The sequence below is a fragment of the Trematomus bernacchii genome, unplaced genomic scaffold (genome assembly GCF_902827165.1).
Source record: "Trematomus bernacchii unplaced genomic scaffold, fTreBer1.1, whole genome shotgun sequence".
Lineage (NCBI taxonomy): Eukaryota > Metazoa > Chordata > Actinopteri > Perciformes > Nototheniidae > Trematomus > Trematomus bernacchii.
The window spans coordinates 22066249-22094191 of NW_022987564.1; the positions used below are offsets into that span (position 1 = coordinate 22066249).

General features: G+C 39.9%; 2 protein-coding genes across 2 annotated transcripts; one reads left to right on the top strand and one right to left on the bottom strand.

The window, feature by feature from the left end:
- Positions 1 to 871: 871 nt before the first annotated feature.
- On the bottom strand, positions 872 to 23571 carry vps52 (VPS52 subunit of GARP complex). The gene is made up of 20 exons (XM_034125122.1): positions 23430 to 23571; positions 22405 to 22486; positions 22054 to 22106; positions 21637 to 21712; positions 21128 to 21195; positions 20664 to 20839; positions 19761 to 19911; positions 17402 to 17502; positions 17017 to 17149; positions 16034 to 16091; positions 14656 to 14789; positions 12348 to 12503; positions 12102 to 12220; positions 11297 to 11420; positions 11119 to 11214; positions 10594 to 10701; positions 10374 to 10439; positions 9340 to 9451; positions 7913 to 8031; positions 872 to 1431 (listed from the first exon to the last, which is right to left on the bottom strand). Exons 1-20 carry the CDS (start codon positions 23520 to 23522, stop codon positions 1285 to 1287), a joined length of 2172 nt encoding a protein of 723 aa, XP_033981013.1. The 5' UTR covers positions 23523 to 23571; the 3' UTR covers positions 872 to 1284.
- Positions 23572 to 23635: 64 nt separating this feature from the next.
- rps18 (ribosomal protein S18) lies at positions 23636 to 27868 on the top strand. Its single transcript, XM_034125130.1, has 6 exons — positions 23636 to 23849; positions 24909 to 25007; positions 25184 to 25270; positions 25633 to 25734; positions 26145 to 26236; positions 27749 to 27868. The coding sequence occupies exons 1-6, from the start codon at positions 23847 to 23849 to the stop codon at positions 27822 to 27824; spliced, it is 459 nt and encodes a 152-aa protein (XP_033981021.1). The 5' UTR covers positions 23636 to 23846; the 3' UTR covers positions 27825 to 27868.
- Positions 27869 to 27943: the final 75 nt, after the last annotated feature.

Genomic DNA, 27943 nt, shown 5'->3' on the forward strand with positions numbered 1-27943 from the left:
TTGTGTTATCGATAATGATGGACTGACTCAGCATGTCAAGGGTCCGACGCACAATAAGGGGCACACTCTGGACTTGATTATCTCAAAGGGTCTGAACATCTCTAAGCTTGTGGTGACTGATGTTGCGCTCTCTGATCATTCCTGTGTTTTCTTTGAGAGCTCTATTCCCGTCCATACAATTGTTAGGAAAGAGGTAACCACTAGACCAGTGGTTCTCAACTGGTCAGGCCTCGGGACCCACGTTTTACTTGGTCAATACATCGCGACCCAACATTTTGAAGCACTCAAATCTATTCAACAAAAAATCGTGCTGTAATATATACGCTTTTGAGCATACAATATTAATAAAAGTGAAGTACAGTGCATATATCCCTTAACAGAACTAAAGTATGCTTTTAAAAAAGGTTTAATCAGATGATGGAATCAAAGCTGAACTATATAAAAAGGCACACATGCTGAAACCCAACCCCAGCAGGGGGGTCTGGGGGGATTCTCCCCCAGGAGATTTTTAGAATTACTAACATAAACTACGCATTCTGGTACACTCTGAGAAGAAAATCGGGCCTTCAAAATAAAAGTTTGACTTTCCCCCCCCCAAAAAAAAAAAAAAAGAATTCCAATTTTTTTTTTCAAACTTTTCTTTCTTCACTCACACATCCGCGACCCACTCGAAACGGGTCCGCGACCCACTTTTGGGTCGCGACCCACCAGTTGAGAACCACTGCACTAGACGTCACTTATATGCAACGCGATACTGCGACTCTTGTCAGGGATCTGAATTATTGAAAAGAGAGCGCCAGTAGAAAACTGCAACTGTCATACTTTTTTGTATCGGTGGGTTTGTGTTCACATCAATGTTTAATTTGTTCAATAAAAGAGCATTTCCTTTCATTTATTTGAACATGTTTTGAATTTCAGCAGAAAACTATAAGCAGCAGAACTGAGTGGACTTTAACATATGTTCATCTATCATAAGTCATATTGTTTTCATACATCTTAAATCTAAATGCACAGCTTGATTGTTATTATTAGGGTAATCAATTATCCCCCACATCTCTCTTTAGAGATGAGTGACATGAAATGAAATAAATAGAAACATTCAATAACTTGGTCCATATGGATACCGACTGATATGATCTGCAGCTGGAGGGAATATGCAGCAAAGTGTGTTTTGTTAATGCTTTACAGAATAAATGTCAGGGGCGGAGACTAGAGGAGACTCCAGGTGTGTGTGCAGGTGTGTGTCCAGGTGTGTGTCCATGTCCCCGCTGACGCAGCTTCCTGTTAGAAGTTGGGTTTGTGCTTCTTCACCTCCACCATGAGGTGGTGCAGGTTGATGAGCTCCGAGCGGACGGCCAGGCTCCTGAAGCTGGGCTGGTTCAGGACCTTGTGGAAGCCGTGGTAGTACTGGATCAGCTGGGTCAGAGCGCCCTGCAACAGAGTCATGACTTTAACACCACTCACTTCCTCTCTTTTAGTCTATTTCCTCTTCCTTTTCCTACTTCCCTTTGTGCTAATGATCATACAAAATAGATATAATTTGAAATGCACAGAAAGTGAGCCCTAACCCAAAAAAAGAGAATTGACTAATGAAATCATTAGCTGTGAATGAAAGAAAAATGTATTCCATTGAATTCATGTTGGATAAAACCATTGAATTATGGGGATGCTAGGTTGCAGTGCTCAGGGGTTAAACATTTACTTTTCATTAATCTGATAAATGATAATAATAAAATACATTTATAAATAAGATTTCAGTGGCCCAGGGTATGTGCTGCTTCTCCCTGTGGTACGAGTGTTGGTAATGTTGGTTGGACTTAATGGGTGAGAAATTACATTTGTTGTAGCAATTTTAAAATAAAACCTTAACGGAAAGATTTTTTTGATAGATTCCCGAGTAAGGCTGCAACTAATTGTCTGCCAGATTAAATTGTTCACAATATGTCATAAAATAGAGATAAATGTCCAATGAGATGTCTATAATCAAGTTTGCTCAGTCCAAGACCCAAATTATTGATTTATATAGAACAAAGAAAAGCAAAACATCTCCATATTTGAAGGGCTATAAACCTAATTGAATGTGTTTGTTGATAGACTAAATGATTAGTCTAATAATCGATGCAGCTCCATTAACCATTACTGATTATAATCATCACTTTCAATCGATGAACCTTTATTTACACTTGGACAGAACACAGATCTACTGGTAATAAAGCTTACAGAATGAAAACAAAAGCATCAATACTTCAGGAAAACATGAGTTACTCTGAGATACGATTCAGTGAGCACACAGCAGCACGTCAGACATCATACTTTCCTTTTCTGGAAAATGAAACCTGTGAAATGTGTTTGATGAGTTTCAGATCTCAGAAGGACTAGATGTTACTCCGAGCCAACGTGAAAACAAAATAATAATTGTCATGTTTCCCTCGGGAGAGATTATTAATGTTTTAAAGGACCATTAGCCTCGTCCATGAATTGTAAAAATGATAAAAATGTAACCTCTAAAAACATATTCATGTGGTGAATGTCGTCTCATGGGAATCCACAGCCCAGGATTCATGTCTTTATTTGTTTCCCGTACGAGTATTATGGAGGCTGCATTGGATATACAAATAAAACACTCACTTATTTTCAGGAGGCTTGCTACTCAGCATGGAGACCCGTTCACATTGACAAGAGGTCTTTGTGAATATTATATAAACATTATTAAGTAATTTCTTTGCTATTTCTTACCTGTTTTTAAATCAATTCAAACCCTAAAATGTAGATATATGTATGCCATGAGCTGCTCATAGCTGATCAGAGTTCAGACCGGCACAGTGCTCTTCGGTATGCGAGGCCAACGTGGCAGATAACCCAGAGATGTGAGGAGCAGAGTGTTTAGACTAACATTTGAGAAGCCATCACAAGGACTCAATATCTAGATAAAGGAGCTTTGTGCAGGAGGAACATGGGGAGAGAAGGGCCAGGCTTCAGAATACTACAGGCTCATCCCAATTGCCTATCTGGCCTCCTCCTTTCCTTCACTAGCGTCTCTTCCTCACGTCTTAGCTCCGCCCCCATAAGACGCGAGGACAGAGGAGTCCTCCGGTATGAGTTGGGATGTCCTCGTTCACCCCATCATCACTTTTAAACAACCCCTTTTCTGCTGGCCGACTGCACTCAGTTTCCTACATAACTATATTGTGTGTATATATGTGTAATATTGTCTTTTTTTTGTATTTCTTGCAATAGTCTTAGCTTTTATAAATTGTACTTTTTGTTTTGGTTACATATTCTTCTTTCTGTGTCTCTGTATGTACCACTTGTACCAAAGCGTATTCCTCGGACGTGTAAACCTGCTTGGTAATAAAACTGATTCTGATTCACAGTCACTGGACTTCACTCCAAATGGACGGTCTAATAAAACCAATTACTATGCTAGTGAATCAATCTATCAGCACGAGGGAAGTCCCATCGTCCTGGAAGGTGGCCACGGTGACACCGATCTTTAAATCTGGGGATAAGGCAATGATGTCCAATTACAGACCAATCAGCATCCTCCCCTGTGTCTCTAAGGTAGCTGAGAAATGGGTATGGGCTTAGATTTGTCTCATAATTATTTGTATGAACATAACAATCATTTGTGTGTAAATATGTGATTTGTAAATGTAAAACACCATCCACAAATGCATTTCAAAGATTTGCAAACTCACAAATAAATTTGCAAATGTAAAACGGATCTGCAAATACGCAAAATATTTTTACAAATAAAAAAAAGATCTTTAACATTTACAACTTTCGATCAGGCATTTGTGAATCCATTTTGTATTTGTCGACCAAAAATGCGCTTGTGGATCTCACATTTCTGCTTGTGGATCTCAAATCTCTGCTCGTGGATCGTCTTGTTGAGACAAACTTTCTGCCGGTCTCGGCTAAAATCTACTCGTATCACTCGCAGGCCTGTCGCGATAATCAATAAATTGACTTATCGTACGATAAATAAAAATGGACTCGATAACTTTTCTGAACTCGATAAATTGCCGTTTACATCCGTGTTTGTTTACATAAGGATGTGACCAGCATTTTAGCCAGGCGGACTGTGGCCGTTTCTCAATCACGAGGATATTGGCTTCCAAGCCAATATTTCAAGGATGCTACGTCATCAAGTGGCGCAGCAGGACCGTTCCAATGTCCAGCATACTTGGAATTCCACCGAGGCCGCGTCCTTGGTTTGGGGGAAATTTCGAGGCTGCACATGGGTAGACTTCGCGTCCTTAAAATCCCCACAATGCTTTGCGCACGGACCAATTTCCCCAAATCTGTGGCGGAAGATGTAAGGCGGGGCCTCTCATATGACGCAAACCTGCACACTTGCTCGCCTGTTCCACTCTTCGTTTTCCAAATGCCAGGAAGTATTCTTGCCTTGCTTCTGAAGGAAGTGACTCGGAAGACATGTGCTACCAAGCAAGCGTACTCGACATTGAGAAACGGCCTGTGTCTGCCAGCCCGGCGCGCTGTGAGGGGCGGGGCTCACACACAGCCCATGACACAGCCAGGTCAGGAAACTCCGCGTGCAGCAGTGTAGCAGCCAAGTTAATAATATAGAGACAAGCAGGAGACAACGTGTGACTTACTCGAGGGGAATTTGAAGTTAAATGTAAGTGGTTGCAAAACCTAATACCACATCTCCGGTGTGGGAATATTTCAACGAGGCGAACCTACGGACTTGAATGAGCCGGGCAGTGTGTCGCATTTGTTTTAAAAAGGTAGCAACAAAAGCTAGCAATACGACCAACCTTAAACTGCACCTGAAACACAACCTACCCATTCCGTTTTCCCAGCTGGGAGCAAACACGGCAGCAGATGGAGAGCCCCCACCTTCCCTACAGTTTGCAATCAAAGATGCATTTGCCCGACAATGCAAACATGTTGTTGTTCCTTGCTAGAAATCTTTGAAATACAGATTTGGATATGGCCTGTTGAGGCATCTGGGTTTTTGTATGAACAGTGGAGTACACTTGACTGCTATTTTAAGGAGGGTTTTTTTGCTTGTGAGACAATGTGTGCTCATATTTATTTATGTATTTATTTATATATATATATATATATATATATATATATATATATATATATATATATATATATATATATATAGATATATATATATATATATATATATATATATATATATATATATATATATATATATATATATATATATATATATATTTATATTTATATATAATTTATATATTTTAATATTATTTCACATTTCATTTGCCATGTTGAATGTTCAATACAAAGTTATGTTTGAAAGGATGTACTTGAATTATTATTATATATTATCATTATGTTAGTGGTCTAAAAGGGTCTTACAACGGTGCCGACAATATTATCGTTTATCGCAATAATTTCCGGGAAAATGTATCGTCCAACAAAATTAATTATCGTGACAGGCCTAGTCACTCGGTTATTTTCGGAAGCCACGTGATGGCCTGCTGATGACGACATTTCCGCATGGTTTTCAAAGAAAGAGCATGATGGTTTGGTTTGTTTAATGCGCTGTTTTTTTAATGAACAGCGGAACGTTAGATGCATTCTTTATCACCATCATCATCATCATGTTATAGTGATACAGTTAGTTTGTGTTAGTTTATTGGTTCAACTTTCTTCATTGTTTTTTGTGTATTCAATCAAGCTGACTCAAGCGGGTCAAAGTTACAAAGCACTTCACATCTTATTAAATCGGCCTAGTTTTACCTTACCAGTGCAGTGGTCTCTGCACTGGTATCTATCTAGGGGCGGCGCCAGGCGGTAGCTTGCAGTTGCTACAGCAACACCAACAATTGGCCGAGCAACTGCTAAGCAACCCCAAGAAATGTATGTTTTTTTTTTTTATATGTGAAATTCATCATTTGAAAAATGATTGATTCGAAAATGATATGCTACAGTAAAAGTACAAGTAGCCTACTTCTGGGTGTTTCATTCAAGCTCCGCTCCGTGTGTGTGGCACGAGCGCACGAGTGAGCGAGCGAGAGAGAGAGAGAGAGAGGAAGATTGTTGTTGCTGCGCTAACCGATATTAGAAGCTGTTTCTAAACTAAGTGAAAGGAAAGTCGTCTCCTGTCAGATACCGTCAGCTCAGTGAGCTAAAGGACTCTCTCAGTGTTTAGATAGTTCACTTTAGTCTAAGTTATCTCAGTGGGTCTCAAAACAGTTTGATCACCATTTATGTAAACAAGAATTTCCGAGGCACACTTCATATGATCATTATAGTTAGGCTATAAAACAATAAGAGAATAAATGAACAGTTATGAAATACTATATGACAGTAAAACAAGAATAGAGTTTGAAAGGGGAGTGATTAGTAAAATATCCATTCAAAAAAAGTACATCTGTTTACAGTTCTGTTTCATATGGGTGTTGAGATCCATAGATCTCTTCATTTTGCTCTCAAAGTGCACCAGATTGATGCTTTTAACTTCAATAATTAAAAAAGAAAATCTTCCCGGGGGAGGTCATCTTTGTACACGGGAAGAACACTGAAATTATCTCATGTTGTCTCTCAAAAGCTTTGGACAAGGTTCAACACTGGCTGAACAACATTTGCTTACAGTTAAACGTAAAAAAAAACAGTATGCATGATGTTCAGTAAACGACCAGTCAAAATCGAAGGATCCAATGTGTTTTTAAACGGAGCAGAAATAGAACTAGTCTCCCACTTCAAGTATCTTGGACTCATACTGGACTCAAACTTGACTTTTAAGAAACATATTAAGAAAGTATCCAATACTATTAAATTCAACTTGCAAAATGTTAAACAAATCAGACCCTTCTTAACTGTCAATGCTGCAAAGTCATACCTCCACTGTATGATTCTATCCCACATTGAATACTGTTTGACAAACTGGTCGTTTGCTTGTGCCACAAACCTGACACCCATAGAACAGCTGTACAAGAGAGCTATCAAGGTGATTGACAGAAAGCCACATTCATACCACCACTGTACCATCCTTGACAAACACAATTTCTTAAGTTTTGACCATTTTAAGTCTTTTAAAAGTATGTGCTTTATTTATAAATGTTTACATGGACAGCCCCCCCCCCCCTTAGGGGAATTCATCCACAGAAAACACACTGGACGCTGCACTAGGTCAGAAACCAGAGGAGACTGTGAGGTCCACTGCAGACGGACCACTTTTGGACAAAATGTCCTCTCCGTTAAAGGCAGCTCTTTGTGGAACAGCCTCCCTACTGAGATACGGGATTGTCCCACTCTCAATAGTTTTAAAGGTCAACTCAAAGAATGGTTGAGCAACAACCAGACGTGTAATCACCGCTAAATGCACTTTATCACAGGGGCATCTCCTCTTGCACTTTATGTAGCTCTTGTATCTTCTCTTGTACCTTACATGTCGTAGCTGCTATAGTGTACTGCCATGTGGTAAATGCTTGTGTATGCTGCTCATGCTCTTTTGCACTTTTTGCATATCATCTATTTGTTTTTGCTATGTGTATAATTGTCATGTTCTTAAATGTTTTATGTGAGGGACTGCGGATGGAAATGAGCTCAAAGCTAAAATCCGGCATATTTACACTATTTGCATTTTTTGGTTTTAAGTGTTCATCAATGTGCATTGTCCCTGCTAAATAAACAATTAAATGAAATAAATCCCTTCAAACCTGTGTAATTTAGTTTTGACATATTTATTGTAATTCATTTGTCCATCTCTTTTTATTCATGGTTTTCGGTCCTGTATTTGTGTTTGCAGGAGTCAAATCTAATTTTTTAAATAATAATAATAATAATGATAATAATAATCAGTGGATTAATAGATTTTTCATTATGTTATTAGAGCTTGTTTCAGATGCACTTTCGTATTGGATGTTGTAATGTCATTTCTGGGGGGTGGGGGGGGGGGTCTCACCTGTATGATGCTGGTTCCATTCTTGAAGTTGGTGAAGGACCTCATCACATCCTGACTCATCGCCTCCACAGACTGTTTCCACGAGCTGGAAAACCCCCGAATCAGCTGAGTGATACGAGCTGCACACACACAAAGACACACACCACATATATATGACTTATGTGACACAGGCATAATATGGTGAGTGAGAGAGGAAACAGCGAGAAGTGTGCTATCTGAAAAAAAGGATGTGGGCAGCTGAATCTTTGAGCCAGAAAGAGAGGAAACAAAACTGAGCGGAGCGCTGATGAATACGCCGTCCATTACTCCGTAAAAAGAAACTGAAGCGTGAAGTGAAAGAATCCGGCTCACGCTGGCATGTCTGAGTTATGTAGGCGATTTGAAGTGGCAGCTCTGTTCAGCTTTAATGAGGTTATATTTTATTTTATATTATTTCTGAGCTTTGGCTTATTCCAGATATATTTGTATTCCTTATTTCTTTAAAACATACTTAATATAGTTTTCAATTTTTTTTTCAAAGGGGCCCCATTAGCCTCTGGACCAGGGGTCACCAACCTTTTTTAGGGTGAGGGCTACTTTAAAAAAATAAAACAAGTCGGGGGCTACTTTTACTCCTCTTTTTTTTGTTTTTTGCAGTGTATATATTTAGCACATTTTAACATTATGATATGCTGACCTTTAACCTTTGTGTGCTCTTTGGGTCTGTGGGACCCGTTTGCAGTGTTTACTCAAAGAACATGTATGCAATTTAATTATTTTAACCTGCTTTATTTGGGGGTGGACGGGCCTCACCTCCTCCAGGGGGGTCCTCACCTCCTCTAGGGGGGTCCTCACCTCCTCTAGGGGCATGCACCCCGGGAAGATTCTTTTTAAATGTTGAAGTGAAAAGCATCAATCTGGAGCACTTTGAGCACAAGATGAATTTATGGAAACAGCTCTCAACACTCAGATGAAAGAGAGCTGTATACTTTTCAATAATCCAAACATCTTTAGAATATGATCACAACCAATAACAAATCATTTAAACTAGTTTATTCTTATCTTATGTTACCTAGTTAGCATTCTTTCTTTTTATTTATGCTTATTTTACTAATCACTCTCCTTTCAAACTGTTTTTTGTTTTTTTTACTGTCCTATACACATTGGGATGATTTCTTATTTTATCTATATTAAATAGATAAAGGTATGCTCTCCCTAGCTCTCTCCCTAGCTCTCTCGCTCGCTCTCTCTCTCCCCCCCCCTCTCTCTCTCTCACCGTGTTGGCTACCCCTGCTCTGGAGGAAACACAGGGATTGTAGCCTCTGCAGACCATTTACATGCACAGAAACCTGTAGAACACACTGGAGGAGAGGGAAAGCCCAGAAGCAGAAAAGGGCCTCTTTAATTAAAGAGAAGATATCAAGCTGAATCAAATGGACTCTTCTCACCTTCATCGTTCTTCAGTCGGTCCAGCTGCCCTTTCTCCATCAGAGCCTCGGCCTCCTTCACAAAGGCGATCATCCCTCCGAAGGGGGGGGACAGAATCTCCTCGATAAACTCCTGGAGGGAGTCAGGATCCCACAGTTTTAGTAAATGTGAACATTTGGAAACATTTGACAGTTAATCTGCTTTATTTCACAGCTTTTTAAACGTTAAGAATTAATACTTTAAATGTTTTAATGTATATACATGTATTATGTATTTATTCCTGAAGTTAAACAAAAGGAAATATATAATGGCGTAATAAGTCATTGTGGGTAAAAAAAGAAAGAAAGAAAAAATAAATAAATAAAATAAGATCCTCTGATTAAAATTACAAATGCAGGAATCATTTATTAAAACAGTTTTCATAAAAAAAGTGTAATAATAACAAATTACATCAAATGAATACTTTTCCCTCCCAATTAAGTGGTATTTTCTTATAATTCATAAGGATCCCTAGTAACATGTTTTCATGTATTTTATTTCCATATGTGCCATAGCTTAAAGGTGGGTAAGTTTGAGAAACCGGCTCGAGATACACTTTTTGTTATATTCCATGGAATGCTCTTAACATCCCGATAGCAATGAATATCTGAAGAGCTTTGACAAAAAATCCATAAAAAAATGTCATCTGTGGAAGCCGTGGTACTGTAAAAAGTACGACCAATCATTTTAGCCGGCCCGGCTAAAATAACTGGATGGCCTACCTGCCTGTCAGCCTTCCATCTGTGCACAAACTTATCTCGTGCCCTCATTGGTCATGTGCGCGTTCCTGTGTGTTGGAGGAGGGGCTCTATAAGGAAGTGGCAGATTTTCTCCGGTTGTGTATTTTCAAATTCTAGCGATCTCGAGCCGGTTTCTCAAACTTACCAACCCTACCTTTAACATAGTTAACACCTTATTTTAAAAACCGGTTGTAGTCACACTTATTACATATATACATATTTCATCTGAATGGGACTGCTTAGATAGAGAATAAAAGCAACCCTGTGGTATTTACCTGGGTCCTGGCCAGGAGCAGCTGCTGGAAACCTTCCACCTCCTTACTGTCGTCTGCTGCCCTCTCCTGGACACAGAAAAACAAAGATTTGTATGTCCATCATCTAAGAGGACAAGGAGCAGGAATGAGGACACCTTTGATAAACGTGTTCACATGACAACAGGAAATCAAAGAGTAAATCAGAATGAAAACAGGAGGTGGAGCAGCATGTGAGGCTGACCATGAGGACGCTAAGCATCATGTCGTAGTTGTTGATGAGGAAGATGAGCTGGTCTCTTCTGGAGGGAAACTCTGCCGCCATCTTCAGAACAAAGTTCTCCACCTCCACCTGGAAAACAAACACTCAGGTTTCATTTTGTATGACTGATTTCCTTTAAGAAGAGCCAGACATCCCTGCAGCTAATACAGTATCTCTTCTAAAGGAGAAACCAGAGACTCAGCAGCTCTTACACAAATCTAGATGTTTACATAGGGTGAGAGGAAAGATATGCATTTCAGATTTTTTTCTTGAATTTTCCCTTTAAGTACGTAATTGGTTATTTTTTGCATATATTTTCTGCCCTAGTAACTTGATTTGTTATCAAAGTCATTTCACATGTTGTGGTTTATTTGTCCCAGGTGGCAAAACTGTCTATAAACGTACAACCTTCTGTCTTCTTACACAATTTTGTGTGTCTGTGTGTGTGTGTGTGTGTGTGTGTGTGTGTGTGTGTGTGTGTGTGTGTGTGTGTGTGTGTGTGTGTACCTGCAGCTGTCCCAGCAGAGTGTGTGTTTTCTCGTTGGTAAACGTCTGGTTGATGCTGACGATGGCCGACGAGAACTCTGCATAACGACGAGTGATCTGAAATCAACAAACACACACTCAAACACACTGTTGAAAGCGGTGATATGCAGGGGGTGTGTGTGTGTGTGTGTAGACCTACATAGTGCGGTCTGGTATCCAGTACTCCCAGTTTCTGAGGGTCTGTGTTTCTGATGCTGTGGATGTTCATCTCCAGGATCAGTTCAAACCTCGGCCACAGCAGCTCCAACACCGCCTCCCAGTACCTGACACACACACACACACATTCATGTTCATCATAATCTAGGATATAATGCAGAGAGCAGATGGTGGAGGAAAATAGAGCTCAACTTAATAGAGTGGTGCAGGAATGAGTCCCAGAAAATAGTTAAGATTTCACCACTTATGTCTCCCTCATCTGGAAGTCAACGTTTTTTTGACGTTTTTGTTAGAAGCCAGAAATAAGGCCTGAGGTTAACACAAGCTTTAGATATGTTTACGTTTTGTTCTACAACAAACATATGTCAGTAAATACCGCACTGGTGAATGTCTGAAGCTCATCAAAATGGAGGTTGCTACAAATGTCTAAATGAGACTACTAAACGTCATCGTGCAGAACTTTAGCTTTAGCTTAGCGGTGGTGACGTGAAGTCAAGCGACTGTGATGTGGTTTGTTTATAGCCCAATGTTAACAGCAGTGTTAATATGTGGATACTATTTTGCTGAACAAAACGTGTGTTTGCCACAGATCTTATTTTCTCCAAATCAAGTTTTTTGATGAGGAAGCCCTTATGATGCTAACTTTCAGGTTATCCTACAAAAATATGTCATCACTGCACCGGTAGGATAATGTCTGCAGACACAACCAAGCTGTGTCTTCCCCCTGCTGGGTGAAAATGCTTCTCAGGCATAGTTTGCTTTTGAAATGACTAACTGATGACACTGACTTGTCGAGAGCGGGGATGGTCCTCTTGACGGTGATGGCTCTGAAGCGGAGGATGATGTGGATGCAGAGGAAGACGGCGATGCTGTCGTAGCAGTCGGACACATAAGTGGACATGCTCTTCTGCAGGGAGGGAGCACACACACAATACACTGAATATCACAATATGCCACCATGTTGTCTCTAATGTAGAGTTAAGAGGAGCTGAACCTGAGGTTTGAGCACAACAGAGAAGGTTTGTTGGTCGTACCAGGAACATGCTGAGAGTTTTCCCCATGATGCTGTTGAAGAGGTCGAGGGCAGAGTTTCCTGTCACCATGAAGAAGTCGGAGAGGAAGAGGAACTCCCTGCAGCCGTTGTCCAGCAGAGCGTAGTGCTGGCTGCGGAACAGCGTCTCATAGGGATACTGCGGGAGGAACATATTTCATTTCAAGTGTTTACATCACACACAAAATCTTGTGTCACAATTTGATTTGGATTCTTGTCGCCATGACACAGTTTAAAATGAATTACATTTAGTACATAGTACTAAAGATATACTTAAATATTCTGAGCTTACAAAGGCAATGATGGCATGAAAGCAAAGTAAAGTGTGTGAAAGAGTATGGAATATTTATATTTTAAACATACATACAAAGTTAAACCTAGGACACATTGTAATATTTATGTATCCTAACTTGCACAAAAAACACAAGAAAACAATACAAAGTTGCAAATACAACAAGTTCACGTTGCATACAAATACAAATACAGCCTGTTTTATAAATTACAATGGTACACTTACCACTAGTTTTTACTTTCTTAAAAACTTGCCCTGTTCACATTTTATTCTACATAAAATAATATATAAAACTGGCATTTCTGTGGGATTTATCAACATATAACTGATTATTGCTTGAAACAACTTTGACTTAGGTTGTATGATTACTGTCAATCAGTAGCTGTAAAAGGTTTGTTGGCAGAACATTTTTTTTAATAAATATTATTTTAAATACCAAAAAAAAGATCTGCCACAAGATGTTAGTGTTGATCTACACCTCAGTACATGATGATAAGTGAAGCTTCACATCAGTGTTTCTGGAATACATTTTCTTCTACAAGTTGGCGTGTACTAGGCGAGACTAGATGGACTGAAATGTTCAATATATTCTCCCTGCTGTATGTTTGTTTTTTAAAACAGATTTCCCTTTTTTTTCCCTTTCAATAACCCGTAATCATTTGTGCGTTTTGTTCTCAAACTCTACCTGATGCATTTACATTTATAAAACAAACTGCAAAATGTATAATGTATGTTCATAGAATTCTATTTCTGTATATATTATATTTGTGTAAGATGTTCGTCTACTACACTGTATGCTAACTTATTCTGTTCATCGCATGTTGTGTCATCCATCAATGCTTATTTGATTCATTACTTCTGTGCAATGCCTTGCTGTCATGCTGCTAAATGTTGTTGTTTATCCAGCGCTTTTAGTAAGCGTGTTTCTCCTAATTTAAATGTTTTTGAAAGTTATAGCATGTTTGCACCTGTCGGCCACCGTTCATTTGGCACATTTTTGCTGCGTTCACATCGGACGCGATGCGAATATTCACTTCGCTCTAATCGCTCCTATCGCATCGCTCTAAACGCTCGAGTTTCACCGCGGCTGCCAGCTGTGTTTACTCGCATCATTCAAACAAGACGCGCTGGCTCGGGGGCTACAACTACAACAAAATGAACATATTTGACCGTGATTAAATTGTAATACACGTTTCTAAATGATGCCGAAGTAACAACATACTGATCAAGTTAGTAACAACCATGAATTAATGCTTTGACAAGTCTGCAGACAGACGGCAGGCGAAAAACCTTTTAAAATGCTTGTTTTCTGAATGAAGATCGGATCGACCAGGCTAAGCTAACGCAGTATATGCTCCGACCGTCCACACTCACAACAACGGCCTACAGACATAAATAAAGCAGCGACTGTATTCACCATGACACAGGCAGTCTGTGGTTTGTACTTGTTTCACTTTTGTCTAGTTTCTGAACAGATATGAGGAGCTGTGAGCTCTGAGTGCTAACAGCTAACGGCTGATGTTTTGGTTTTGTGGTTCTACGTCAGTGAGATCCTCATCGCTGATTGGCTACCGCGAGATCGCGTCACGGGAATTTGTAACTCGAGCAGTTATCGCTGCCCCCCTCCAATCGCCTCAATCGCGCCGCGACATTTGCATCAACCGCTTCATTGACTTTACATGTAATCGCACCGCCCCCAAACATCGCATCGCGTCCGGTGTGAACGCAGCATTAGACTAGCACTGAAAAAAGTTCAAATTTAGGAGATTCTTTTTACTAATAATTACAAAAAGTGTACCTAAAAATACATATCTAGGAGATGTCATCTAATGACAAACACTACTAAAACAAATCTGCCAAAATTAACACTGTTTCTATATATCCCTGCGAAATGTGTATACCTTCTAAGGACTTAGACCTTATCCATCAATTGAAAAGACTAAAAACTCGCACCAAGCAGGAAATGTAAAGATGTTTAGAAGTGTTAGTGACGTCTCACCCTGCTGTCTCCTCTCTGAGCTGTGTGTGGAACCAGGATGGGCCCCTCCAGCTCAGCAGGACTCAGGATGGCCCCCCGCTGGCCCACAGTGAAGATGGTGTTCCTGCTCTTCAGAGACGGCTTGGAGAAGAAACCTGCAGCAGGAGGACAATGAGCATCTGTCTCACACCCTTGAAACACCAATAGAACCACTGGAAATGATAAACTACCACCCATATCCTTTCTTCACTCTTCTCGCAATAGCACTGCAATTTACAATGTTTCCCATCTATTAATGTAATGCTGGCCTCTTTAATCAAAATGTACTTTCTATTATTTTACATTTTTAAATGCTGTAAATGTTCCCCTAATTTATTTAATTTATTTCTGTTTCTTTGTTTTGTGTAAGTAATAGATACGTTTTTTTTTTTTAAATGCTTTTTGTATCGTGAATACTTTTGATATCCACTGTGATAAATCATTTGTAAATGTTTTTTTAAAAGCTCAATGCACTCAATACATAGCATTATATTGTGTCTCCTCTCCTCTGTGAGTTGCCCCTCCCCGTGTAGCGGGTGTCTGCAGGATCGGTAAATGAAATCCAACATTCAATGTTCTTGGGAGGCCATTGTTTATATTTGTGACTTTGTTATACTGCTGCTACTCCCGTTCACTTCCAGAAACTATGCTCGCTCAACTTCTCTCTCGCTCGCTCTACACCTGCACACGCCACACGCATATCTATACATATTTCAAATGGGTGCATCCCTATAAACTAATGAAGAAAATGACAGTGTCATTTGGTGTCAAACCCTGCCCGGTTTGTTCTGACACACACACACACACACACACACACACACACACACACACACACACACACACACACACACACACACACACACACACACACACACACACACACACACACACACACACACACACACACACACACACACACACACACACACACACACACACACACACACACACACACACACACACACACACACACACACACACACACACACACACACACACACACACACACACACACACACACACACACACACACACACACACACACACACACACACACACACACACACACACACACACACACACACACACACACACACACACACACACACACACACACACACACACACACACACACACACACACACACACACACACACACACACACACACACACACACCTCTGCCAGGTCTGTAGTGTGTCTTGGAGAGGAGCCATGGTTGTTATTGTCAATCCTGAACTGTTTCCATAATATGTTTGCTTGCGTCACACAACAGCATGCGATTCCTGTTAGTGATGGATACACACACACACACATACATACATGCGCTACACAAACACTCACACACAGTTTAAAGCATACCTTTCTTGGCGGTGTCTTCTACTCCCATCAGGTCATCTTTGTCTGCAACCTCCTCATACTGCACACAGGACAGAGACACGTTATTGACCATGTTAACTGAGAGAGCAACAACACTGTGATAGAAATGCAGAGCTCCTACTGCCACTGCTGATACAACATCCCTGTCAGACAAAATCATCTCTTCATTTCAATTGACAAAAGCCCAATGCTTCTTTATTACTAGTCTAAAATGAATCCAAAGTGTATCGAAATTGCAATATGGACTAGAGCCATATAGTGCAGTATTGGTGAGCTGCAGAGATATTCTGATCTACAAGTCATATTCCTCATACTCAACAAAACAGATTTAGTCTGTTTGCCAGCTCATAGGGAAACCTGGAAATGTTGAGTACCCCAAAGCTTTATGTAGACATTTACAGTACGGGTCCCCAGCACATAGAAACTACCCGATGCTTACCGGCATATGTTGGGCAATTTGCACAATCAGCATAAGTTGTGTTAATTAGCATTAATTAGCATATGCAGACAATAGTGGGGGAAAAAGGCTTGGCCATTTGGACCCATTTTGAGTGGTTTTGGGGGTGATTGAGGACCTTGAAACAATTCTTGCCATTTTCAGGATCAGAAATGTCAGTTTAACCACAAAGTAGCCATATTTGTTCTCCTGGTTGGCTGATTTCAATGAATTTTTTGGTTGATTTTAAAGTTTTAGGGGACTCAAAACTGCCATTTTCGATCCTCAATATACCTAAAAAAACACTCCAGAATTGGCAAAATCGTCCAAGCCATTTTTTAGCTTATGCCAATTGCGCAAATTTCCCAACATATACAAGTAGGCATTAGTCAGTTTCTTTGTGCTGGGGACCCGTACTATACATTTATATCATAACACTTTGGTGTACTCAACACTTCCAGGTTCCCTATGCTGGCAATAGAGTGTATTTGTTTGGTACATACTGCATGTCCTGTGTGGAGCCACTGACCTGCACTTTGAGCAGCCGGCCGCTGTACGACTTGAAGTAGCTGTAGTAAATCTTACTCATCGTGTCCACATACTCATCTCTGATCTCCTTAGCAACTGTTCTCTCATTGGCCAAGAGGAACTGATAGAAAAATCTACAGCGAGAAGAAATAAAACAGAGTTAAAGAGCCGAAGTTTAAATGCTCACTCATTTATAGCATCTTTAAAACATACAATACAGTGTGCTTGAATTCAATCAAAATTACTATTATTTTGTATGCTTACTTGTAATTATTATGCTGGACTTTTCATGTTTGTTTTTCTACACAATAAAACCTCCAATAAAGAACTTAAATGGAGAAGAAGATTGATATATTCCTAAGTGGTATGAAATGTCTTGCTCTCACCTGTACTTGAGCAGAGTGTTCTGGGGGATCTGGTAGTTTGTCATTGGCTTCCTGAAGGAGTAAATCTTCTGGAGGATGAACTCTCGGATCTTTGACACCGCCTGAAGTGAGGAAGGAAGATAGTTTCACGTCAGCAACAAAGTCATTTAAAAGGATAACATTTGTTATACTTTTATTTATTTAACATAGAACCGTTTACCTTTCTACTCTACCAGTTAGAGTTCACAGTACATATGAAGAGGGCAGACAAATACTAAGACACTGTTTAGATCCTAGATGTTTGTAACAATCCCATTTTTCCAAATATTTATCCACCCTCTTCTTTTGGAGTCGGAGAGTTAAAGTTTTTTTTTTTTATTTGCTCCATTGAGCGCATAGAGTTGGTTATGTACTAAAAAGAGAAATGGAGGAAGGGTACCTTTGAAGGATATTTTTTTACTTGTTTCTCCAAATCTTTAAAGAAAAGAGAGATTTAATTGAAATCAATCGACAGAATGTCTGTGCTGCGCAGAATATCTGTTAAACTCAATGTTAATGCGCTTTCCTTTACTGAGGGTTTTTCAGAGTTGCAACACTTAGTGGATAAATACAGACAGAAAATTCATCTGTGAATATTTTATTCATCAACTAAGGGTTTAAAGGTCCCATGTCATGCTTTTCCGGTTATTACCCGTCCCCTTGTGTTATGAAGCTTTTTCTGCATGTAAACGGTCTGCAGAGTCACAAACCCTCAAAGTACAGCCTGTAGGGAGTAAAACTCTAACACAGAAAAGACCTGTCTATGCTGCCCCAGAACGCCTCGTTGGACATTTCTCTTTTTCCATTTTTTTCTTCCTGGTCATAGTGACGTAACGGCTCCGCGGAATTCCTCATACACACACACACACTCAGCCTTATCTTTTCTCAGCCGCAGTTCCGCGGATCTCCGCACACACACACAAACACACTCACAGCCTGGCTGCGGTGTCTCGCAGACCCCACGCAGCAACCAGGAAATGACACCAGTAATCCAGCTCACACTGTCCGCTCCTCGAGCCTCAAAGGGCGGAGCAGCGAGTCCCGCAACGTCCCGCCAACACGGCACCCAGACCCCACGCAGCATTCTCATCTGTTTGTCATTACTGGTTGCTAACAAACACCATTGTAACACATATGATGTTCCGCTGTAACGGTGGTGGACTCATCAGAACAGAGTGGGCGAGCTGACCAATCAGAGCACAGAGGGCTCATAGGGAGGGGGGGGGCAGGAGCTCCAACAAGGCGTGTAGGACAGAGAGTGAATACACATACTATACAGAGATGCTGTATGAGAAACCAATGTGAGTTTGGAACATTGAACAATGTAAATCTATTCTAGTAGACCTCAACAATGGAATTATGATCAGTAGAAATGGCCATGACATGGGACCTTTAAGTCATATCGAAGACGATATACCAACAATGTGATCTGTCCAGTTCTTAAATGTGAGACTTTGCTGCTTTCTTTGTCTTACACTGTAGTAAACTGAATATTGTGTGGCTGTTTGTTGGCCAAAACAAGACAACTGATGTAGTCATTGTGGGTTGTAGCAAATTGTGAACCTTGTTTTGTTGTTGTTGTTGTTGTTGTTGCTGCTGCCATACTATAATTATACTTGTGAGAAACCCTGCCAAGTTCAAATCCAACAAGCGATGACATGATAAGCTATTTTCAGGGACACATTTTAGAAGAATGACTGCTGTTTTTCTCCTTTTCTATCTTTTGTGCTTTGTTATGGCACCACAGTTGTTATTTATCATTATGTAAGTGCTTTAGGCACGACTTCAGGTGGTTGACGTGTGTGCCAGTAACAGGTTTAAAAAGCATTTAGTTCCTAATTGGTTTATTATCAGGTTTCATTATTCAGCGCTCCTTCTGAAACTCTGCCAGAAACATGGTTTGAAATGAGGTATGTTATGGCAATAAACCTTTGAATCTCTAACTAAAAAAACATGCCACTTCTGGAATCCATGTAGAACAATTGAAATGTTAACACTTGTAAATGGTACCCGGCAGTAGAAATATATGAATATATATCATGTACCCATAATCCCTGACTATTTTTTAACTAAGGAACCGCTTTAAAAAAGTGTGTGGGAGAGAAACTCCCTCTGGAGGGAACACAGGGATTTGAGCCTTTGTAGACCATTTACAGGCACAGCACTTATAGAACACACTAGAGGAGAGGTAGAACTCCATGAAGAACAATAGGGCCTCTTTAAACCATCGGCTGATTAACCCCGTACTTGCAGCCTTAAATATTCTGTAAAAAAATGTTGCAATTTAAAGAACCAACATATCCACCGTGGAGTTTCTTAGACCCTCCCCTTTCCGTCTCACCTTGAGTTTGAGGCGGTCCACGATGTCCTGGATGTCGGAGCAGGCCAGCGTCTCTCTGAAGCTCAGCTCTTTGGCAAAGTTGATCTTGTTGTTGAGCTCGTGCAGCTGCTCCAGAAACCCCTGCTCCGTCACAGGGCTGTCCAGGATGGTGCTGCGCAGACAAGAGATAACATCAGATCAACACTCTCCTCATGGACACGCTAAGAGGGATGCATCAGGTACTTAACCATTGGGTTTTATCTACAGTAGATGGCAGTTGGCTAGCCTTCAGTTTTATAAACAAGAATACTAGCATGGAAGTAAAGCAATTGTAAGTTCCTTTACAGTTATATAACCAGAAAACCTTGTTTATCCCAGGGCAAATTGGGTTTCAGGACCGTTGATCCATTTAAGAATAAAATATTAAAGGAAGTGCGCAATACAAATATATAATAGAATCAAATATTAATACAAAAATAAGAAGTTAAGTAAAATGTCCGATAAAATTAAAAATTAAAATATGTATCTAAACACAAGAGGTTAAAGTAGAAAAATGTAACATTGTACGACAAATATAACATGAATATTACAATATACAGTGGTTTATTAGTATTAATAAGCTATTAATGCTGAATAGCAAAGTTTAGAAAATTGGTTTAAACTGTGCTATTTCAACATGCAGAATAAAGGGGCAGTACCATCCTTTAACCACTGCGAAATTTGCTGCAGCGCTCTGCCCCCCCCGCCTCATTTACTGGGGGCTATGTCCACAGCAGTACATTGCTAGGCTTACTGTTAGTGCTCCTGTCAGCTTCTTAAACTGGAGGTGGTCACTGACTATGGACAAGTATACATACAACCTTACTTTAAACAAAACTATCCCTTTAACAGCTGTTTGGAGCCCCAGCTCTCCCCCCCACTCACGAGATCATGGCTCCGGGCACCACCAGCTCGTCCACCAGCTGGCTGAGGTGGCTGCGCACCGCCTGCCGGTTCTTCAGCCGCACGTTCATGCTGACCGACTGCTGCTGCAGGGTCTGGATCTCACTGCTGATGGAGGACAGGTCGCACTGGAAGCCGCTCAGCATGCCCTCCATACGCTGGAAGGGCGGAACAACACACGGAAAACAAGGGTTGAAATCAAAACAAATTTCCTCCTGGACGATTGAAGTTCTATTTTAATTGAATTTTTTTTAAATCCTGGGTTTTAAGGGGACGATACAACTGGGAGTTTGGTCGCAGATTGTCATATCGACAGAAGGAATTCTCTGTGGATTTTTGAGATGGAGAAAACTGAGCTGACAAGGCCTCCTAAGATCTAACACCCTGTATTCGTTATACATTATCTTCTACTGACTCCACATGCAGTGCATTGTGGGATCTCTTACCTCCAGTATGGAGTCACAGGCGGTGATCTGGTTGTGCAGCAGAGCAATGTTCTGACTCTCCTTGATGTCTGACAGATCAGCAGTCAGGAAAATAACAATCATTTAATAATGATAAAGCATTTCAAAAAACAACAACAAAAGGAAATATGCATATATATATCATGAACAAAGTGAAATGAGTGATTACAATGTTTGTATTTGAAGACATCACTGAAAGGAACCAAGATGTGTGTGGTAATACTCATATCAATATGCATCATTTGTTTACATTCATATTGTATATCAGCAGACATATATAAGATTTTTTTTTTTTGTCTTTTGGTAATAAAGAATACAAATTATTCTATTTTACGATGCAGTGATTTCTTTCTATTCCTTCTGTATTTGGGACTGTTGCATTAGAAAAGACACATATAGAAAATACCCCAAAACAATGGACTGATGCCAATGTTGATCTCTTTTTAAGCTGTAATATAAATGAAGTATAGACCGTAATATTCAAAGGATACAGTCTTTAATGGAGGCTTGTTCAATCCTCTGCAGCTCTGACTCCACCTGTTTGGAGTACTGACGGAGGTCAACACCCTGAATACAGACAGGAGGAGGGAACACTGTCACACAATTATCAAACACAGTGTACTGAGAAAAGCTGAGGAAAACATGCTATCAATTGGCTAATATAAATGCAGTTTTCACCTAATTGAATAGACTTGTATTTGGTTTCAATATCTCTTATTGAATTTCACTCCCCTAATATGTTCTTAATGAATGAAGGGAGATAGCAATGACAGATGACATATTACAATAGTAACAACAACAGGTGCTGAGCATGTCTTTTTTGACGACAGGTAGTATTTGTTTAGAGAAATACTTTCATTGCTCTCTTAGACCTCCATGTTTCAACATCAGAGCCACAATGCGCCTACCGTTTTGAGCGCCTCCTTCACAAGGTCATCCTCCAGATTGGCCTGGATATGAACTTTAGGAGAAAGAGACGAAGGGCAGTCATGACAAATCAAACTTCCAACAGAAACTCTGGACCACAGATTGTCTCTACCAGGCTGCAGTGTTGAGTTATGAACTTAAATCTGTAGTTGATGCAATACAGAAGGTTTAATAGGATCTAGTTGTCATTAAGGAATGCAGGTAGTTGATGCAGGTTGTAAAAATGTAAAAGATGTAATGTCAGGCCAAGAAGAAAGCTAAATTCATCTGTGCTGATCTCCTTTGTATCCAGATCTCATTATGAGACATTCAAATGCTAAATGTTGACTTACTGTCCACTTCATCCAGGATGAACTCATCAGTGGTGAGGTCTAGTTCTCCCAGGTTGATGTCTGGGATGTCTCCATCAGTATTCTAGAATAAAAACAGACATAATTATAAACAAATCATTATTTAATGTGGTGAAAGGTCTCTGGAATGATTTTATTTTTCTCCTTTGTCACTGTGAAGGATCACCAAACACATGTTCCCACTTTTAAAAAAACAAGTAGAATAAATGATTATGTTTTACACACAGTTTGTGGTACCAGAGAGTATATAACATATGGAATATAATGTACAATGTCATCCTTTTCCTAATTTTCTTGTAATTAAGGTTTTTCTTTTCCTAATATAAGGAAAACGTATTTACTAAAGTGTCATATGACCTGAACTTTTTACTGCCTCAGAAAACATGGATTTGGCAGGTGGCAGGTGCATACATACAAGTAATGGATGTTTAGGGTCCTTTGGACTGAGTCATTTTGAAGGCTTTGGAGATAAATTGGTGGTAAGAATAATAATTGCTGTGCTAACTTGAGCCAACTCAATTTAACTGCAACTACATGTTGTTTTCATGATCGACTGATTCATCAATTGTCAATAAAGTATTAGTGAATAAGGAAAAATGTCCATCATAGGTTTCCAGAGATTATATTTCCTGAAGTTGGGTCAGAAATGTGAAGTAAATTGAATTATCGGCCAAATATTGCAACGCATATGACGTCACATTTTTCATCCAGGAAATCATTCAGCTTTCCAGTGTTTTGACAGGATGCTAACAGCTACATTGGCTTAAACTTCAAGCAACATACTTCGTCAAAAATACCCAATTTGAAAACAGTTCTTATTTACACTCAAAGCTATTTATCTGTCCATATAGCAATATGCACTACAGTCAGCTTTGTACAGTTGCAGTTCATTGATAATGACTGTCTCTGGTTCTGAATGCTAACAGGAGACAGAAATGAGAGACCATAAACACATATTACAGTTTTTCACAACTGCTGAGATTCAAATAGAAGTTATAAAATGTCACCTCGTCTTGTAAGTACGCCATGGCCATTTCTGTCGGGTTTCCAGTTGTGTTGACATCGGGACCAGCTCCCCCAGCTGCAGCCACCTCCGCCATTGAAGCGAATTTACGCTAACGTAAAAAGAAGTACAGATGTAAAGTTCCGCCTCGTCGTTCCCAGAAACGGAAGAAGCGTCCTTGCGTTTATGAACATAAATATATGTAGACAATGACAGTCTCAACAAAATTAAGGTCAACTAGATTGGTTAATAAGTACTCCGTCGGACAACGTAAACATGGCTAATTATATTTATGTGTGTTTATTATATATTTTGTATCTAACCGGTGTATAAAATCGGTGGACCGACTTCCGTTCACGGACAGTATCAAACTCTCGCGAGAGCCTTTCAGCTTCCTCTTCGCACGGAACCTACTTCCAAGATGGTGAGTACATTTTTTGTCAACCTGGAATACTTTGGAAATCCGCAATCATCAGGCTTTAATCGCTGTTATTTACTACAAACATACGTTTATTGAATATTAGACAGTCTGTGCAAGTGGAGTGATGTTGAATTGCTTGCGTATTGGTCACAGAAATTGACATAGTAACTCGATTTACTGTCAACGCCGAGCTGAGGTGCAGCTAACTAGCATGGAGGCTTTTCCATCTATTGATACAACGTAATTTTATGGATGTTGTTGTTATGCTCTGTTTATAGCAAAGCTTTACTACCGCAAGGTATATTCCAAGTTACCGGCGTCGTTAAAGTTACAGAAACACTCACATTTAGGCGGCTACCTGTATACGCTAACTAGCCTCAAACCTCCTTATGACTTATGTAGTAGCATGTCTGGAGGCACGGTACATGTTTCACCGGTGAATGTGCACCGGCAGCCGGTTCATATCATATTGAAGATTGAGTTGCTTTGGAATGGGTAACCTATTGGTCTGAGTAGTTTTGAAGGTTCTGGAGGTGCACAGAAGTTGTTGCTTAGAGTAATAATAGCTATGCTAACTGGAGCCAAAACTGTTAGCTTCAGATGAACACATACTATACTTCCAGAACGTTATTTGGCCATGTACTACTGATCAGAGCTAAAAACCCATATCAAATTCAGACTTAAGAGAGAAAATAACATAACAATGCACAGTTTTTAACTTAAGAACTTTTATTTTGGCCATTTCAAACATGCTAGCAGTCAGTAAAGCAGTGTTTCTTGTAAATGAAGTTAGTCTTCAGCCGTTTGAAGGTAAACATGCTGCTGAAATAGGTGAAATGAGAGTAATGGACGGAAACGGATAGCCACCTGTAGAAAAAACAGCCATCCATAATGTTCTAGTCCCACTGCCATTACTGCTACCCTGATTTTAAGTATCTCCTACTTCAATAAGGGTTATCACCACTAATATTGATCAAGCATTTCAAGCACGTATTTAAAAATGAACAATGTCTGAACTTGAGATTCCTGCCCTCCTAATGTTCTGAAATCTTCTGTTTTCAGTCTCTTGTCATCCCTGAGAAGTTCCAGCACATTCTTCGTGTTCTCAACACGAACATCGATGGTAGGAGGAAGATCGCCTTCGCCATCACTGCCATCAAGGTATGGTTTTATAAAATGAAGTGCTTTGTGTTGTGGTTTTAACATGCCCTCACAGGTTATTTCTTTTTTATTTACATCTTAATTTGAGATATGGACCTCGTGGGTTATTCTTGATTTTAAGTGTTAGATCATACTTTTTTATCATATTTATTAAATCTCATCTCGTTTCTTCGCAGGGTGTTGGCAGACGTTATGCTCATGTCGTCCTGAGGAAGGCCGACATCGACCTCAGCAAGAGGGCCGGAGAGCTGACCGACGATGAGGTGAGAGAGCTGGGGCTGTTTACAGGGTCCTGGCAGTAAATGGGAAAACATGTTAAACTCTTGTCAAAATGGAATGTTTTAATTTGCCATAGCTTTGTGGATAAATGAGTGAGAAATACTTAAAACATTTTGACAATATGTAATGCCAAATGTTTCCTGATTCTGTGTGCATATGCGAAAATCAATACATATGTATGTATGCAGAGGCTACACAGTCATGTGTTTACTGTATGTGTGCAGAGGCTACACAGTCATGTGTTTACAGTTGTGTGTCTGTGGCAACATTCTGTAATCAGATTGTGATTTGACTTTGTTCCACTTTATTATTGTTCTTGTGAACTAACAGCTGTGTGTGTTGTCAGGTGGAGCGTGTTGTGACCATCATGCAGAACCCTCGCCAGTACAAAATCCCTGACTGGTTCCTCAACAGGCAGAAGGACGTGAAGGACGGCAAATACAGCCAGGTGGGTGACAGTAAAGCATTCTAAATCATTCCAAAAAGTTTTTAGCATTAATAGTTATATTAAACTTAAAACGTCAAGTTATTTGAGCAGACTTTACATGTCTTTATCACAAACGAATGAATGAATCAAAACTTGAAAGCCAGGGCTCCAGCTTGTTTTGGAATAGTTTTGTCCCTTGTGTGTTTAGCAGATTTCCTTTTTACTTGTCTGTTATTCACATGTCTTAAAGACAAGCTGCAGGAATTTACAGGGACTTTTGCCTAATTAGTTTGCTATTAAATGTTGTGTTAATGGTTTAGTGACATGTCAAATGAACTTTTATATTTGAAAGGCACTGTAGTGAAGTAGTTCAAAGGTGAACTCTATGCAATCCCTTAACAAACATGTTAACTGTTGCTGTGTGTTTGCAGGTCCTTGCTAACGGTCTGGACAACAAACTGAGAGAAGATCTGGAGAGGCTGAAGAAGATCAGGGCTCACCGGGGTCTCAGGCACTTCTGGGGGTAAGACTTCTGTTACCGTCTGCATTGTTCGTCCTGTTTGCCAGAGAGCACTGTTAAATCAAATCGATGAAGTTAGGTTGACTACAGCGTTTCAGCAAAAATCGAATCACCATAAGCTGTCATGGTGCATCTTCTCCTTGAGCTGCAGTTTGAAGCTGCTCAGTCTTGGTGTCTATAGAGTAGCAAAGTCCCTCCCCTTCCGGTGGACCTCCATGGGACCTTATTTCGAAAAAATTATGTATTGAAGTCAATGGAGAGAGAAAGATTATCTTTCGATCCCGTTTGAATTGTGCCACGAATTACACATATGATGTTTGTCAATTTAAAAGATAATTTTGCAAGTCAAAAAAAAAAAAGGTGTCGTAAAACTGTGAAGTAACACATTTGTTTGTGTGAAACGCTCAATGAACTACATCTCTGGTCAACAACACACGTCACCAAGATGGCCGTCACTACTGTCTTGTCAACAAAACGATTGACTACCCTCACTATCACCACAATGAAACACGTCCTGAAGAATGTCATGCAAAGCTGCCTGCCTGCCTTCCTTTGATTCTCTCTGAACTGCCTGGTCGTTTTAATGTTTAATGTCAACCATTTGTGCAGATAGCATGAAGTAGAGAAGATCGCCGAAGCTAGCGTTAGCGTTAGCATTTCTCCCCCGGGCTTAAATTGTGTATTATAGAATGATCACACCGGTGACAGTACTATTCAAAGGGTTCACGAAATATGACTACTACTCTTACTGTTTAACATTTTGGGTTACTTAATGTTACTTCATGTTAAGGCTAATAAAAATGACAAGGCTGTAATGCTAACTAACGTGCTAGCTACTAGCTAGGTAACTAACTTGACCCAGACACTCCTAGTCCTTTCATCAGACGGGAAGCAAAAGAACGAGCAAGACCCATTGCTGGTATGAACAACCTGGTACTAAGCACACAGGCATCTTGTTAAAGTTATCTTATCTTAGCTATGGCGCTGATCTTAGCTATCTCTTAGTGGAGGAAAACAATTGTGACATCACTTACGCGACTCTGGGATTTGTAGTCTTTCTAGTTGCGTATTTTTCATAGTCTTATATTTCAACAGTTTTACGATAAACTGACTTTTTTGACATGGAAATTATTTTTTAAGATTGACAAACATCATATGTGTAATTCATGGCACAATTCAAACGGGACCGAAAGATAAGTTTTCTCTCTCCATTGACTTCAATACATTATTTTTCCGAAATAAGGTCCCATGGGTCGGAAGTAGATGGGCGTGACTTCGCCACTCTGACATTACATTTTGTTAAGGGCTAATTAAAAAAGCTGAAGTAGTTTTAATTATTTCAGTGGGATACTAACTCATAGCGCATTGTATTAAAGTTGTACATTTGGCATCTCAGGGCTTTGGTGCATTACATACTATCAGATAAATCTGGAAGGTTGTACTGCTGGATCTAACTGTTTTTTATAAGCTATGTTTTTTTTTTTTTAAACTAAACTTTATCCTCTCTCCTTCCAGTCTGCGTGTGCGTGGTCAGCACACCAAGACCACCGGCCGTCGTGGTCGCACCGTTGGTGTGTCCAAGAAGAAGTAAACCCCCTGCTTCCCCTTGTTTCAATAAAAGTCACTGTGGACAGATCTGTTGTAGCATCGTGTTTCTCTTGATACTGCTGAAGGGAACGGCTTCACTAAAGCTCATGAGAGAAAAAGTCA

Excerpts from the sequence above, each read along its gene's own strand:
- rps18 (XM_034125130.1), top strand. Across the intron at positions 25,008-25,183 it reads TCGCCATCACTGCCATCAAG|GGTGTTGGCAGACGTTATGC; the intron begins GTATGGTTTTAT and ends GTTTCTTCGCAG. Across the intron at positions 26,237-27,748 it reads GGTCTCAGGCACTTCTGGGG|TCTGCGTGTGCGTGGTCAGC; the intron begins GTAAGACTTCTG and ends CTCTCCTTCCAG.
- vps52 (XM_034125122.1), bottom strand. The coding sequence starts at position 23,522 with ATGGCGGAGGTGGCTGCAGCTGGGGGAGCTGGTCCCGATGTCAACACA. Across the intron at positions 19,912-20,663 it reads GTGCCCGGAGCCATGATCTC|CACCATCCTGGACAGCCCTG; the intron begins GTGAGTGGGGGG and ends TTGTCTGCGCAG. Across the intron at positions 17,503-19,760 it reads TGGACCGCCTCAAACTCAAG|GCGGTGTCAAAGATCCGAGA; the intron begins GTGAGACGGAAA and ends TCCTCACTTCAG.